At 33.8% G+C, this 17,218-nt stretch overlaps 1 protein-coding gene across 1 annotated transcript; it reads right to left on the reverse strand.

The window, feature by feature from the left end:
- Positions 1-8,519: 8,519 nt before the first annotated feature.
- Positions 8,520-10,390, reverse strand: LOC25497066 (pentatricopeptide repeat-containing protein At1g62930, chloroplastic). Its single transcript, XM_013596629.3, has one exon. It carries the CDS (start codon positions 10,260-10,262, stop codon positions 8,649-8,651), a length of 1,614 nt encoding a protein of 537 aa, XP_013452083.1. The 5' UTR covers positions 10,263-10,390; the 3' UTR covers positions 8,520-8,648.
- Between the last annotated feature and the right edge of the window lie 6,828 nt (positions 10,391-17,218).

The following is a 17,218-nucleotide window of genomic DNA, read 5'->3' on the forward strand; positions in this document are numbered from 1 at the left end:
TGTGTGTGTGTGTGTGTGTGTGTGTGTGTCTATATATATATATATATATATATATCTGTGTGTGTGTGTGTGTGATTTGCTAGAACACACTCAATAGTTTTTATGTGGGAATGTTTTAGCAAGCTACACCTTAAGGTGCATTTAACTACTTTTTAGTTATAATTTGTTAAAACACACCTTCTAAAATATAAGTGGATGTATTCTAACAAATGCCTATAGGAGTTGCTAACTTACACCCACTTAATTTTTTAGAAAGTGTGTTTTAGCAACATTCACCTTAAAATGTATTTAACAAATTTTTCGTTATATCTTTGCTACAACACTCCCACATAAAAACTAGTGGGTGTATCCTAGCAAACCCATATATATATATACACCACATACATCATTTATTGAATGAATTTTAAAAGTGAATTTTTGCTTATAATAGTGATCAGAGGGTGTATTGGTTAAATTGATTTTATATTTTTTTATTAGTAATACATATTTATTTTTTTCTAATAAAAAGTTTAGGTCAGTTGAGTTTCGAAGATCAAAAGGGTCGTCAGGACATGTCTCAAGAATCAAAAGAGTGCTTATAAAGGTATTTACAAATCATCCATCAAAGAGACTATCACATCGATAGTACGAGTTGAACCCACAATCTTACGTGTTAGTCAACTCTTTACTAATTGGTCCAACCTTCATTAACTTATTATATATTTCATTGTTCTATTACATGTTAGTTTTTGATATTTGTAATTTAATCTATATTATTACTAATTCACATGTTTTAAACATAATCGTTCACTTTTCATTCTTTAAAGTTAATCTTTTAATATATTTTATGTATCAAACCTATTATTTTATGTATCAAACCTATTATCGTATGTTATATTTTGGATATCCAAAAACCAATCCAAACTAAATCGCTATTTAGATCATATCATATCATATCAACTTTTTTAAATAGTCATCGAAACCGATCCCATATAATTTTTATTCTCGATCGGAAGACTTTTTAACTCAAAACTGATCTAATTGATAAGCAAATATATTACTAACAATGTGGGAGTTTAGATTGATGAATAACATTCAATGAATAAATAACCTAATATTCAATAGAACATGCCTTTCACCATTCTGGGTAACAAATCATTAGGAAGCAATTGATGTGGTCAACAGAATCAGTTGATGTAGATTCCCAATTTTACCAATCCTCAAATTGCATTCGAATTTAAATATGAAGATTTAGAGAAACAAAAAGTATCAGAGCATTGAGATGAACTTAGATGGCAGAATGCTACATATCCTTGTTAACCTACAAGTATGAAAAATCACAATCAGCCATGTTGTGAAAGTGACTCAAAATTGGAGAAATTAAAGTTTGCTGAATCTGTCAAAATCGGGGCCCGAATGGTGTTGTTTGGGCCCGAATTTTGCCTGTTTTTGGAGACTTTTTATTCGACATTTTTTTGGCACGAATTGTCATAACATCATAAAAATAAAACGTATTTTTATAGGCCATATTTGTTCCAATTTTATGAGGGTTACTTTTACTATAAATATATACATTGTATATTGTATCAATATAAACCTTGAGATAGAGGGGGCTGAAACAAGGGTTTAGAAATCAAACTAGGGTTTGTATAGAGTTTGCTTTTGGCAACAAACACTAGGGTTGAGTTGATTCACCTTGGAAAACACTATTAGGATTGAGTCTCTTGGTCATGGGAAGAGATTGGGACTTTGGGTAGAATTAGGCGGGAGACTTATTCTTGTAACCCATTGATATCTCTTTTGTAAAGTTACTCATCATTATAGTGAAACAGAGAGTTGCTCTTTCCCCCCATACTAGGTCAATTTGGACCGAACTTGGTAAACAAATTTCATGTGTTCTCTCTTTCTTTTCTCTCGCTGTTTTCTATTTTTGTTTGTGATTATAACTTCCATACACTTTATTTTTGATTGCTTGACTATCACTTCCACACATCAAGTTTATTATTGACGTGATTTTCATCGAATTCATAACAAACCATATATTATCACAATCTTCAATTATGATACCGATATAATTTGTGTAAACAATGTGGGATCTCAAATGTACACATCTGATTTCACGTTGGGAGGCAAGGAAATTTTTTTCCACGAGTAATGTATCCTAATTCCTAGACCAAATTCTAGATAGTACCAAACTAAGACACCACCAACACTAGAGAAGAAAAAAGAGGAACTCATCCAATTTTTTCCACGACAGTGACACAACTTGTACCTGAATCGACAATAACAATCTATATAAGTCCAAAATAGGACAATGTATCACATTGCAAGATTTCTTCAATACATTTTCTTTAAACATTAGAGAGAGACATTTTAATAAGAATTGACTATAAGAGCCAAGAGGTACTCCCTCTATCTCAAATACAAATTGAGAACAAGGACACATCTGAAAACTATAACATGAGGAGTAAAAAGTTTCCTAAACACAAACAAGGTAGATTTCTTCCAATTTAAGTTACGAGAAAAAACTCAAATCGCTAGAACATGAACCAGCTAACATATATAATGACACCTCCAAACACTTGAGAGTATAATCTGAAACCAAACAGGGCATATGATATACTGTAGTCCACAACCATAAGACATAATGCAAAAGTAATTACAGATACACTATCCTTTACTATCCAACACTAATTTACTATCCAAAACTTAAATTGTATACAAAAATTACAATGGGGACCTATAAAATAGGGACCTAGAAAAATTACAATGGGGATCTAGAAAAATTAACTTTTAGACACGTGTCACATTGTCATTGTGCTTAAGCTTGTAATTGATTTTTATAATTAATCTAATATTTTTAACGGTTAAATATGTTTTTGGTCCCTATAAAATAGGGACCTTTCAAGTTTAATCCTTACTTAATTTTAATAGATTTTTAAGTCCCTACAAAAAAGAATTACTTCTAATTTTAGTCCTTATTACAACAAAGTTTGTTTAATTATCCTTAAACTCTTAAATTTTTGAACGATTTTTTTTTGAGACAAGTTTAGAACACTATGAAAGGTTCATTTACTAAATTTTAGAATTTTTTTAACATGAAACGAATTAAATATGAATTTTTTAAAACGACAAAAGTTAAAGATAAAATTAACAAAATCTGGACGTAGAAATCAAATTTTGCGACAATTTTTTGCATAGGAACTTTTAGTAAAGTTTTTAACACGTCTGTAAAAAATTGTTCAAAAACTCAAGAGTTTAAACATAAATTAAACAAATTTGAATTGAGGAGGGATTAATACTGAGTGCAGAATTTTCTTTTAGGGACTAAAAAAACCATTAAAATTAAGTAAGGACTAAACTTGAAAGACCCCTATTTTATAGGGACCAAAAACATATTTTACCCTATTTTTAATTATCTTTACTATTTTCTAATCTATATAAATAAAATAAAATAAAGATAAGTATCTAAATAATAGCACAAAATATAAGTAATTATACCCAAAATATTAATATAAATCATACAATTAAGTGGTTTATCAATAAGCGTAATTATCTGTACTAGCATAAGATTTTTGTTTTATATTTAAAATATATTTTTAGCTCTTGTGCTCTTCTGTGTTAATTGTCTAGGTTGCAGTGTACTAGCCTATAGGAGGGAAAGATTGCATACTCATATAGGCTAGTACACTGCAACCTAGACAATTAACACAGAAGAGCACAAGAGCTAAAAATATATTTTAAATATAAAACAAAAATCTTATGCTAGTACACTACTCAAGTCTCTTTGTTGTTTTTTTGCTTTTTTTTAAGAAAGCTAAACAAGCCCACTAAAATTGATACTGGAGAAAATCAAACTCGATATCTTAAGAGGAGCATATTCCAAAATTCAAAGTTAACACTAGGTCAATCCAAGCAGGTTTTTCTACTCGAGCCTTATTTTTCTGAATTTGTTTGCTGTCAAACTTTCTACGTGTTGTTTTGGTCCCACATGTCTCTCTAAGGTGAAATAACTACAAGATATACGAATGTGTTCTGAACAAATTTATAATGTAAGTCTCTAGGATCAGTGTAATCCCAACATGCTTTTGGATATCAACCTTTAAATACTATTCGTGAAAAATAAAAAATTACATAATCCGCTTTGTGCTTTCCGGTACAGTTTTCTTCTTATTTAGAACTTAGATACTAACTCTAAGTATCCACAAAAGTGCCTCTAGATGGCACTATTCATTTATGTGAGAGGACTAACTCTAGGTTTCAGTTGGAAATAAGAGAGTTCCTTAGTGAGTTTTGACTTTAATGGTATTTTGTAAAAGAGTATTGATATTTGAACAACTATTTTAGATAACTTTAATGACAACTTTTTTTTTCCTCTTTTTTTATAGGTCAAAAACAATAAAGAAAGAAAAAGGAAGAGAGAGAATAATACTATAATGTGAGTATGAGAGAGAAGGTTGTCAAAAAGTTGTCACAAAATGATTGTACAAATATCATTTCTCTTTGTAAAAGTTGCAGCTCAATGACATACTTTGTAGGCTAAAATATGGTTTTGGTCTATGCAAATATGTCTCGTTTTGATTTTAGTCCCTGTAATTTTTTGTTTTTGTTTTTGGTCCTTGTAAATATGCCTCGTTTTGATTTTGGTCCCCGACCCCACTTTTATGATCATTTGCACACGTGACACATGATAACTGAACCCATTTATTAGAAAAATAGTCCCTGCAAAAGTAAAATATTTTGCAGAGACCAAAAACAACAAAAAAAATTTACAGAGACTAAAACCAACACAAGGCATATTTGCAGGAATCAAAACTATATTTTAGCCTACAAACATTATTCCAGATTCAGCAGTGTCTTACTAAAAGCTCATTGGTTTTATAAAAATGTATTGAGGAAGTACTGATTATTATACATATTAATTCAAATATTCTTGCGCATTTTGTGTTCAGTTATTTAAAAAATGCATGCTACAAGCCATTCTAGGAGATCCTCATGGGTTATGCTGCGATTTTCATGAAACTTCAAAAATTTCTCAAATATAATGTTGAAAAATTATATGAAAAACTTCAAAAAGCAGACTTCTCTATTCATACTTCCAGAAAATAACTATCAATTTTTAATATCAATTGATTCATTCTAGACCAAGAAGTAAGTCTATCCAGGCAACTTATTTATTTTTATAAGTTCTTTCAAACTTTTGATGTTTTTTTAATGTTATTGAACTATAAAATCTGATTTGCTACTCTTTGAAGTATAAGAATTGGATCATTTACAGATGATGTTGCTTTGTTCCAGACAGCTTAATGTTACTTTCATTCATTATATAAGAAATGAACTTGGTTTGGGAAGGTGGAAAGACCAAACATTAAGGAAGTAATATGATAACTGGTTTAACCTGCTAAAATATAAATTAATAACATCGCCGCAAGCGCCAGACGTACAAGCAAGCAAAAAGAGCAACATGATACAATAGAGGCTGTAAAAACAGCCCACACAACAGGGACCACAACACACACATAAATGCATAAAACTGAGAAACTGAAACCAAAAAAACAGCCAAAACCCCGCACACTCACCAAGCACCAATAACACCCGGCACAACAACCCTGCAAGGCAGCAAGAACTGCACACAGAAGCCAAACGCAGTAGACCCCAAAACCAAACAGCCACAGCAGAAACTACACTCAATGTGGATACATATGAAGGACGTACGTGCCATACAATAACTACAGCAATTTGTGACCTCAACTACAGAGAACTACAGAGAACAAAAAAAAACACAACATATGTGACCTCAACTTCAGTTTCTCATCCTAAAGGGGACCAATCTACGATCTATTTCTACATCATCTTTAAATATAGCAGCGTCGACCTTACTAGCCAAGCATTGTTTCAATATCAAATGCAGCAAAAAGCCACTATCAGAGTAAAAAAAGAATTGGGGCGTAATCCTTGAGAACACAATACTATCATAATTGAGGTCATGTATGTGATTACAGCAAGAAACCAGATTTATCACAATATACTTTGAACCAATCCCAATAATTAGATAGATGATCGAGCTCTTTCTGCACGATCATATTAGTGAACTTTAATCAATTACAATGCTCAAATTGCAGGTGTTGGTTACTTAGAGGAAAATGTGATACATATTTGTTCAATGATAGCATTGAGAGAAGGAAAAGAACTATGGATTACAAATATAACAGACTATGATGATATAATCATGACAATGTTTGATTCATACAACTGACATAGCCAAACATAGAAAAATGCTGAGGTCTTGGTTTTTCACTCCATATCATTTTACGGACAGCTAGATTGTCATATTACCGAAAACCAGAAAACATGTTAAATCTTCCTACTTTCTCTTTTGTAGCAAGGCAGTGACAGCAGAACTAGAGACAAGCCCCTAATGGAAGCCATGCCCCTGGATAGATTTTTAGGTAATCCAATGATAACAGAAGTAAGGGCTAACCATCGTATACTTCAAGACATGAATTTCCAGAAACAAACCACGGGCCATCGTCGGTAGGTCACGCCATTTCTTTACATGATCAGTGTTGGCGATTGCGGATCATGTAAAATAGCATTTTGTTCGAATTCCGCTACGCTACAATGCTCTATAACCACTAAAGCCACTATTTGACAACATTTTATACCAAATAGCGTATACGGAACAATAGGGATTTGTTCAAATTTTGCTACACTATAGCGCCACTATAATCGCTGTTTAACAACACTGTATTACCGATCTCTTAATATTGCAGTGTAAAAATAGATTCAGGCCATGCCCAATTTAGTGCATCATCTGAATCAACCACATAAATTAAGATCAAGACATTCAATATTTGAAAGAAGAAAAAATTGACTTTTATCCAGATACTACTCACCTCATTTTTTTATATTTAGGAACAGAAAATATTCTAAGGTAATATACATCATTACACAATTTCAGTGAATGTGATGGAATTAATGGAAGAAACAGATCTGTAATAGAAAACAAAGAGTGTATCATTTCTAAAAATCAAATAAAAACTACAGAAGGATAAGTATCCTACTGTACACAGAGGTAAGATCCCTGACAGAATCGACGCTGTCTGCCATTAACAATACATTAGATTAATACTATTTTTTTCAATAGATAAAAGGTATCAAAGTAGTAAAGCCTTGTTTATTTAAATAACAATAGTAAACTCTTTTTATCTCCTGGATATGATCAGATGATTCTTGTTGAGTCATAATTGTGTTAGAAATAACAAAAGAATACACATATTTGCTAATAAAGATTCTAAAACTTAAGCAGTTTTTGCATTAATTTCCAAAGAAGAGATTCTAATTTCTTTATAAACCACATTTTCAGGCTTCTTATATTTTGGGTTAAATTAGTTAGAGCTTAGTAAAAGGGAAAGACATGTAAGGTTGGCAAAAATATCAAACACAAAATGAGACTAAATTTCCTAAAAAAAAATGAGACTAAATCCTCCACCAACCAGAGGTATAACAATATTCAGATAATGCATCACTGTGTACGAAAATGAACTTAGGTATCATTCCAATCGACTATCAGTCTTTGAAAACATTTTTAATTCCGAGATCCATTCTACCATGCAAACTCAAGATTCATTGTTCAAGTTCCGATAATCTTTTACACCAGAGACAAGGTGTCCAAAAAGGTAACATTTCATTTTCATCTCTACTGATGAAATTCCTTTATTAAATAGTGAGGAGGTTGTTGATTGTCATCCACTCAACAAAAGAAATATTAAGCTAGTACAATGTGTAATGGTGGAATTAACCTCTCTCAGCCAAATGTATTTCAATAGTTATTGTTTAACAAAAAACACAGAATTCTAAATTTTTTTATTCGATCAATTAAGTTACAATCCCTATTAGGAAAGCTTAACCTACAGTCACTATTGAGTTAACCTACACCCTAGTTGTCAGTGCCAGCTGGACAGAGGTGGCTAACTAACTTTAACCACACTGGCAGAACTGGAATAAACATCTGAAGCTTCTAGAGCTCAGCAGAAGGTTCTAGACTCTTAGAGTACAAACTATGTCGGTAAAAATATTTGGAATTGCCTATATTTCTTATACATCCACACATTGTTATATTGCTATTGTATGACTACACCAATGAGTCATGTACCTTGTACCAAATTCAAGATAGAACAAAAATATGAAAGTGTATCGGACCCATCCTACCAACACTAGAGAAGAAGAAAAAAGAGGACCCCATCCAATTTTTCAAACGACAATGGCACAATTTGTACCTGACTCAACCACAGAAAACCGTACAGGTCTAAAACACAAAAAAATATCACATATCAGCCAAAGATCACAAAGAATAACCATATTAGTTTCTAGTTGGTTTGTGAGTTAAGACACAAGGAATAACGAATGAATGACAAGAAAAAAAAATTACAACTATATGAAGAAAAAATAACAGTAAATTGGAAAGAAACAAATATTTATTTCAAACATAAAAACACATGATTTCAAATTAAAACTAAGGTGATAGTGAGATCATTGTGTAGTTGATCATCATTAGCATATCTAACCATTAAGAAAACATTAAAATGAAGAATTAGGATTCAATCGTTATCATCAAAATTCAAAGTAACCTAATAAGTAAAAAGAAATAATCTTAACTCTACTTTTGCTTACAATAGACCTCTAGCAATCATTTCACGTAGAAGTTGCTCTGCCTTATCATTCTCATCATTTTTAAAGAGAGCACGGTTAATTGGTTCATAAGTTACAGCATCTGGAATGCAACCATTGTCTTCCATTTTTGACAGCAGGGTCGTAGCTTCATCAAATAAGCCCTTTGAACAAAGACCATTGATCATAATACTATATGTGCAAACATTTAAATTATAGCCTTTAATCAAAAGATCTTGAAAAATCACTTGTGCATCCTTAAGTCTTCCTTGTTTGCATAGTCCATCGATAAGTATACTATATGTATACATATCTGATTGAATGCCCTGGTCTTTGATTTTCTTGACTAATACAATTGCCTTGTCAACGTGATGGTTTTTGCATAAAGCATCTATTAACGAATTGTAAGTGAATATGTTGGCTGGTATACCATTAGCATGCATCTCATCAACAAACTCCCAAGCACAGGGGATTCTCCTTGCTTTGCACAAACCATCAATGAGAGAATTGTAAGTTACCTTATCAGGAGTAATTCCTTTGCTACGCATTTCATTAAAGAGACTCAAGGCTTCATCGATCATTTTAATCTTACACAAGCTTTGAATATCAGGAGCCGCTCCCATTCGAGAAATAATGTTTAACACATGTTTGGCTTCATACACTTCTTTAACTAGGCAATAACCATCCATTAATGAATTGTATGTAACAACATCAGGTTCCACACCTTCTTTCATCATCACAGCTATCACATTTTTAGCTTCTTTGATCTTTCCTTCCTTACATAGAACATCAACCAATATGTTAAAAGTATAAATATCTGGGTTGATGTTTTTCAATAGCATTTGATAGAACAAACCAAATGCTTCTTTCAATTGACCAACAATGCAAAATCCGTAAATTAAAGAATTGAAAGTGATAATATTAGGAGAAATTCTCTTTGTAATCATTTCAGAATATAACTCATAGGCATCAGTTACAAATTTATGTTTACACAAACTATCAATGATCGTATTGTGCATTACCACATCGGACTCGACCAATCTCCCTTCAATCTTTCTCAACATTAGCAAGGCAGCTTTTGTTTCCCCAATTTTACACAACCCATTGATCAAGGTACCATAAGTAACATGATCCAATTGAAATCCAAGTGCAAGCACATGGTCATGAAAGTGTAGAGATTCCTTAACCTTACCATTAAGACACAAACCTTTCATAAGTGTAGTCAAGGTTATTGCATCCGACTCAAAACCCATCTTGAGAATCTTGGCGAATATAGAAAAGGCAAAAGGCATTTGTTGAACATGACAGTAGCAATTAATCAAGATGTTCAAAGTAAAAATATCTGGCCTAATTTCCAATTTTTTAGAAAGGGAAATGACAGTGGGGTACTGGTTCAATTTAACAAGGGAGGTTAAAATTTTGTTAAATTGAATGATAGATGGGGTAGGATTCATATGGAGCATATGATTGAATGAAGAAATAGCATTATCAACAGTATTTGGAACAAATCTAGAGTGAGAGCAGTGAAGTGTTCTTGTTAAGAAGGGAATAATAAGAAAACTGGGTTTAGAAGAAGAAATGCGAAACCTGAAGCATGATGAAAATGACGACATTCGAGCAAGGTTGAAAGGAGCGGTGCGTTGAAACTACCTATGGAGATTGATAAACTGGTCGTAGAAAGGAAAGATGCTCAAACTGGAACATGTAGCACAATCTTTGATTTTTTTTTTTTGAATTAGTGGTGAAAAAATTGAAATTAGTAATTTAAAGACAAATGTTTTGTGAGCTTAGCTCAGTTGGCTTGGATATTATATGCAGAGGTGGGATTCGATCTCCAGACATCCCATTTATTCATCTTTGTATGAGGTGAATTTCTAGTCACTAAGCTATAAAAAAAAAAAAAAGACAAATGTGTTTTTCATATATATGTAATTAAAGACAAAATGTTTAGTGGATCCCGCTAAAGTAACAGTGCTATGTACACATTTTAATGATCTTTATTTAAGACTTATTTGATCTAATGATCCACTAAATAAATTTAAGTTTTTATTTTGATTTCACAGTTAATGTCACTTTTTTTCCGTTTATCAAATAAATCTTTCGGTGTTAAGTTTAACCTCAAATATCTATGGTGGACCAACATTATAGATAGTCCACCATAGACCCTATTAATTTCTTTAATTTAAATCATCCGATTTATTTTTTTAAAAGAGGACTATTAGATCATGAAGGTCAATTGTATGTTACAGTATACCATCAACAACTAATATTTTTCCCATTTCTTCATCTTCTTCCTTGATCAACATATCATCTTCATCATCAATCTTCATCGAAAAATCCAACAAAAAACACCCAGAAAACACAAAATTAAATTAACCCAAAATTGAGTTAATTCAAAACTGAGTTAATTTGGGATTTATAATAGCGACCTTAACAAGGGAAGAAGAACACAAAAAATTATGAACAATTTGCTGCTGTGAGCAATTTGGGATAAAATCTCTTTGATTTTACCATTGTTCGAAAAACCCCATGGAACCACACCTGCTAGCTCTAATTCTTCATCTCGTTTGATCAACATTTGGGAAAAAATTGAGTTTTTCTCAGTTTAATTTAGTTTTTTGAACTTCCACCCAAACCCTTCCATGGCGACTCCTTCACCTCCACCACGCCTTCGTCAGCCTTAGCATCTCGCCACCGTTTCCGCTATTCTCACCTCTTCTTTCAATTTCAACCTCTCTATCATTTTATTTATTTTCTGAATCTCTTTTTCGTTAATTTTTGCAGAAACGTGAAAAAGGGTTTGTAAATATTCAGTCATCATTTTATCACTTTGACCCTTTCTTCAATCTATTCCTCATATTTGTTTAGTTTTCAAATATACAGTCACTATTCAGTCATTTTAACACTATCATTAATTTTCCAATTTAATTGTGCAATTTTGATTTTAGGATTTTTATGCTTATTAATGTTGTTGTTTTTGTAGCAATTGAAGGATGGATTATTTTGGTGACTGGTGTACACGAGGAAGCAAGATGATTATGATGGTATAGTGTTGTTGTTCTTGTAGCAATCGAAAGTGTTTTAGAAGTGGTGTTGTAGAAATTGAAAGAAGAGGTTGTTGTTTTTGAATTTTTTCTGTGTTTTGTATAATGTTGTTGAATGTATGATGATGAACTAGAGTGAGGAAGAAGATGAAAATGAAAAAAAATTAATTTTGGCTTTTTATAGTAGCCACTTTGGATTTGCCACGTGGACTCTTTACTAAAGGAAATGTTATTGTTTTGACGGATGACATTTATTTAGCAAACGGAAGAAAAAGTGAGGGACCAAAATGTATTTTTTTATTAATTGTGGGACCAAAATGAAAAATGGAAATTAATTGAGGGACCAATGAATCTAATAAGCCTTTATTTAATTATCAAAATTAATTAACATAATGTTTCATCCTAATCATTTAACATATTAATATATTTTAATTTTTTTTGTTCTTTTAACAAAAAAATCCAATTTAGAATAGAGAGAAAACAAACGTCAAAAGATTAAGAAAATTATGTAACAAAAAAAAATTCATGTGTAACTATAACTTTCTCTCTTCAAGTAAATCTCATAAAATAAAAGTTAACAAATAGTTTTTTTTCTCTCCCTAAAATGTATATATGAATAAATAAATAAATAAATAGTTTTTTTTTCATTAATAATAAAACATGTTAAACAACTCAAAATAAGTTAACTAATATCTTTTTTTTTTTTTTAAAACTCGATATCCGATCAAAGAATCGACTAATCCGAGGTGACCAATCCCACCGCCCACGTGTGGGGGCCACGTTTAAAGCCAGAACAAGCTCTGTATGAGAATTATTTTATTGTTAAATAAAATAAAGATTTGAAAATAATATAAAATATTTAGTTGAGGGTTGTTTTGATATTTTAGATAGTTTTGGGGTAGAAAGTGAGATAAGATAAGTAATTAAGAAGAGGTATATAAAGGTTAGACCTAGTTTTAGAAAAACATTGTACGTACGACTGTTTTGGAGAAGAAGGGAGAAAAAGCCAAGTCTAGAGAAACCAAGGAAGAGTGTTGCGATTTTCTTCAAACAAGGTAAGGGTGAGACTAATAATTCAATAACGTTGATTGCTGTAATTCTGATGATTAAATGACAAAGTTAGTGTAACGCCCACTTTCGTTTAATCGTTATTTAATCGAGTTTACGCAATTATATTATAATTATATAATATATGCATGATTTTGATATGTTTTGATGATTTGTGGTGATTTTGATGATTTGATTGATGACGTGATAAGTTATGAGTTTTGGAGGATTTGATAAGATTAGAGAATTTATTTTATTGTTAAATAAAATAAAGATTTGAAAAAATATTTAGTTGAGGGCTGTTTTGATATTTTAGATAGTTTTGGGGGAGAAAGTGAAATAAGATAAGTTATTAGGAGAGATATAAAAGAATAGACCTAGGTTTAGAAAAAAACACTTTGTACGTGAAAACTTTTGGAAAAGGGAGAAAAAGCTTAGAGAGGAGCAAGAGACCAAGAGGGCTGCGATTTTCTTCATAACCAAGTAAGGGTGGGACTAATAACTCAGTAACATTAGTGAATGTAATTCTGATGATTAGTTAGCAAGAATTAGGATTAGATGGAGAAAACGAAAACTAGGTCAAATCCCTAAAATTTGAGAATAAACGGTGGAAATTGGTTAGATTGATGTAGAAAGTATTCCTGGATTTTAGGATAACTCAGTAACAGACTTAGAACCATGTTAATCGATGAATTTTTGTGATTTTAGGAAGCCTGGCCGTAGCGACATTCATCGCTCGCCACGGCGAGCAATGATCCTCGCCTCGCGAGTGATGAGCTTCATCGCTCGCCACGCGAGCCTTTTCCCTTCGCCTCGCGAGTTGTTTGGTGCAACTCGCCATGGCGAGCAACCCTTCCTCGCCTCGCGAGCTTAGGCAGAGTGCATGTCATATTTTGTAGTTTCGACTTTTTAGTTGGACCTTGAGTGCCTTTAAGTGCCTAAACATACCTATAGATGATTAGGAATGATTTTAGGACAGGATTGAACCCAAAACAACATTAGTTGGGAATCTGAGTGGTACTCGCCATGGCGAGTGAGAACTCTCGCCTCGCGAGCAAGTCCAGAATGTAGCTGTTGAGTGGTTGTGCGATCTGTGTCGCACCTTTTGATCAAGAGTGAACCCCTAATTGGTAATGAAACCTAATGATAACGTTTAATGCAGTCTGTAAAGCTATTAAGATATGTTAATATTAATTGAGCATGATTAATGTATTATGCAATATGTAAGATATAATTGAAATGATTATGATTCTATTGGATTGCTATTGATATATTGATATCTCCCTGCTGTTATGTGACTTGACTATGCTGCTGCTGTTATTTAACTGAGTATGCAATGTTTATATATGAATATAATGAAAATGATGACGTTTTGCTTCAAGTTATTGAATGCACATGATTACGATGATTACGATGTTTTGTTGTTAAGAGTCCATGCATAGCATATCATTGAGCTTAGTCCTCACCACGTTTTATTAGGAGCTTTGTCCTCCGCACGATTATTAGGAGCTTTGTCCTCCGCACGATTAAAGTATATTTATACTTATGATGACGATTGGTACCACATGCATATACGGAGTCTAGGAGCATTGTCACATTGTCATGTCTATTATCCTATGTTGATGATGATTGATTATGTGATTACGTGATAACGTTATATTGTTGAAGATGATTAATTATGTGATTACGTGATAAATGCTTATTAAAGATACAATGATGATTATGTTTTAAATTGATTATGATCAAGATTAATTAGGATGTTAATTCATGATTCTTTATTGCATTGATTAATGTTATTCTGTTATGAAATCTCACCCCTTCTGTTTGAATGTTACCTCGACCGTGGGTAACGTGCAGGTGATCGTGCTTAGTGTGCTGATTCCGTCGTGAGTGGCCTTGCCTTCACTGTGTCGTCTAGGTCGCTCTGATACGTAACGGGATGGGGCTTTATGATTATGCATGCTTCATTCTCTTACGTGACTATCATGTTTATGTTTTATGATGTTGAACATTTATTATGTTTTGTTAAGTTGATTTAACTCATTTGAGATATTTTGATGGGGCCTACGTGCCAAACTGATTTATGGATTATGAACTAAATTCCGCTGCAATGTTTACGACTATTTGGTTAAATCATTATTTAACTGTTTTGGATTACGTTTTATGTGATATCCCGTTGTTTACGATGCTTACTCTGATAAATGTTTTAAGAAATTTGTATATTGGGAAAACGGGGTGTTACAATTGGTATCAGAGCAGGTCGGTCCGTCCGGTCAATTAGAGAGTCGTGTCGCGTCTTAGTAATATTTATATTACTATCTTATGTTGTTGTTGCTACTTTTGTAGAATCTCGGAAATGGCTGGAAGAAACGATGCTGCGTTAGCTGCTGCTCTACAAGCTGTTGCCCAAGCTGTGAGACAACAACCTAACGTGAATGCCGGTGCGAATGTTGAAGCTAGTATGTTGGAGACGTTCATAAAGAAGAACCCTCCGACTTTCAAAGGACGTTATGACCCTGATGGAGCCCAGACGTGGCTTAAGGAGATTGAGAGGATTTTCCGGGTTATGCAGTGCACGGAGGATCAGAAAGTTCGGTTTGGTACTCATCAGCTGGCCGAGGAGGCTGATGACTGGTGGGTTGCTCTTCTGCCTACCCTTGGGCAGGAGGGAGCTGTTGTGACTTGGGCTGTTTTCAGGAGGGAGTTCCTGAGAAGATAATTTCCGGAAGATGTTCGCGGGAAGAAGGAGATCGAATTCCTTGAGCTGAAGCAAGGAAATATGTCTGTGACAGAGTATGCTGCCAAGTTCGTGGAGCTGTCGAAGTTCTACCCGCACTATACTGCTGAGAATGCTGAGTTCTCGAGATGCATCAAGTTCGAGAATGGTTTGAGGCCCGACATCAAGAGGGCGATTGGATACCAACAGCTGAGAGTTTTTCCAGATTTGGTTAACAGCTGCAGGATCTATGAGGAGGATACCAAGGCTCACTACAAGGTAGTGAATGAGAGGAAGGGCAGGGGACAGCAGAGTCGTCCTAAGCCGTACAGTGCCCCCGCTGATAAAGGGAAACAGAGGATGGTCAATGATAGGCGGCCTAAGAAGAAGGATGCTACAGAGATTATGTGTTTCAATTGTGGTGGGAAAGGCCACAAAAGCAACGTCTGCCCTGAAGAAATCAAGAAGTGTGTTCGGTGTGGCAAGAAAGGTCATATTGTAGCTGAATGCAAGCGTACGGACATTGTGTGTTTTAACTGCAATGGAGAGGGTCACATTAGTTCACAGTGTACTCAGCCTAAGAGGGCGCCGACTACTGGTAGAGTCTTTGCTTTGACTGGTACTCAGACAGAGAACGAGGATCGTTTGATCAGAGGTACTTGCTATATTAATAATACTCCTTTAGTTGCTATTATTGATACTGGTGCTACGCATTGTTTTATTGCTTTCGATTGTGTTTCTGCTTTGGGTCTTGATTTTTCTGATATGAATGGAGAGATGGTTGTCGAAACTCCAGCTAAGGGTTCGGTGACTACTTCTCTCGTATGTTTGAAATGTCCTTTGTCTATGTTTGGTCGTGATTTCGAAATGGATTTAGTTTGTCTACCTTTGAGCGGTATGGATGTGATTCTGGGTATGAACTAGTTAGAGTACAACCACGTTCTTATTAATTGTTTTAGCAAGTCAGTGCATTTCTCTTCCGTCGAAGAGGAAAGTGGTGTAGAGTTTTTATCTACTAAGCAGCTGAAGCAACTGGAACGCGATGGTATCTTGATGTTTTCATTGATGGCTTCTTTATCTGTTGAGAATCAAGCAGTGATTGATAGGTTACCGGTGGTGTGCGAATTCCCTGAAGTTTTTCCAGATGAGATTCCTGATGTGCCTCCAGAGAGAGAAGTTGAGTTTTCTATTGATCTTGTTCCTGGAACGAAGCCGGTCTCGATGGCACCTTATCGTATGTCTGCTTCTAAGTTATCTGAGTTGAAGAAACAGTTGGAAGACTTGCTTGAGAAGAAGTTTGTTAGACCAAGTGTTTCACCTTGGGGAGCGCCGGTTTTGCTAGTAAAGAAGAAAGATGGTAGTATGCGGTTGTGTATTGATTATCGGCAGTTGAACAAGGTAACTATCAAGAATAGGTATCCACTTCCGAGAATTGATGATTTGATGGACCAGCTAGTGGGTGCACGAGTTTTCAGCAAGATTGATTTGAGATCAGGTTATCACCAGATTAAAGTAAAGGATGAAGATATGCAGAAGACAGCTTTCAGAACGCGTTATGGTCACTATGAATATAAAGTTATGCCTTTCGGTGTGACCAATGCACCTGGAGTGTTTATGGAGTATATGAATCGCATCTTCCATGCATTTCTGGATCGGTTTGTGGTGGTGTTTATCGACGATATTTTGATCTACTCCAAGACTGAAGAAGAACATGCTGAGCATCTGAAGATTGTTTTGCAAGTGTTGAAAGAGAAGAAGCTTT

The sequence above is a fragment of the Medicago truncatula genome, chromosome 6, assembly GCF_003473485.1.
Source record: "Medicago truncatula cultivar Jemalong A17 chromosome 6, MtrunA17r5.0-ANR, whole genome shotgun sequence".
Lineage (NCBI taxonomy): Eukaryota > Viridiplantae > Streptophyta > Magnoliopsida > Fabales > Fabaceae > Medicago > Medicago truncatula.

What these genes read in the sequence shown, in the direction of transcription:
- LOC25497066 (XM_013596629.3), bottom strand. Translation starts at nt 10,262, where the DNA reads ATGTCGTCATTTTCATCATGCTTCAGGTTTCGCATTTCTTCTTCTAAA.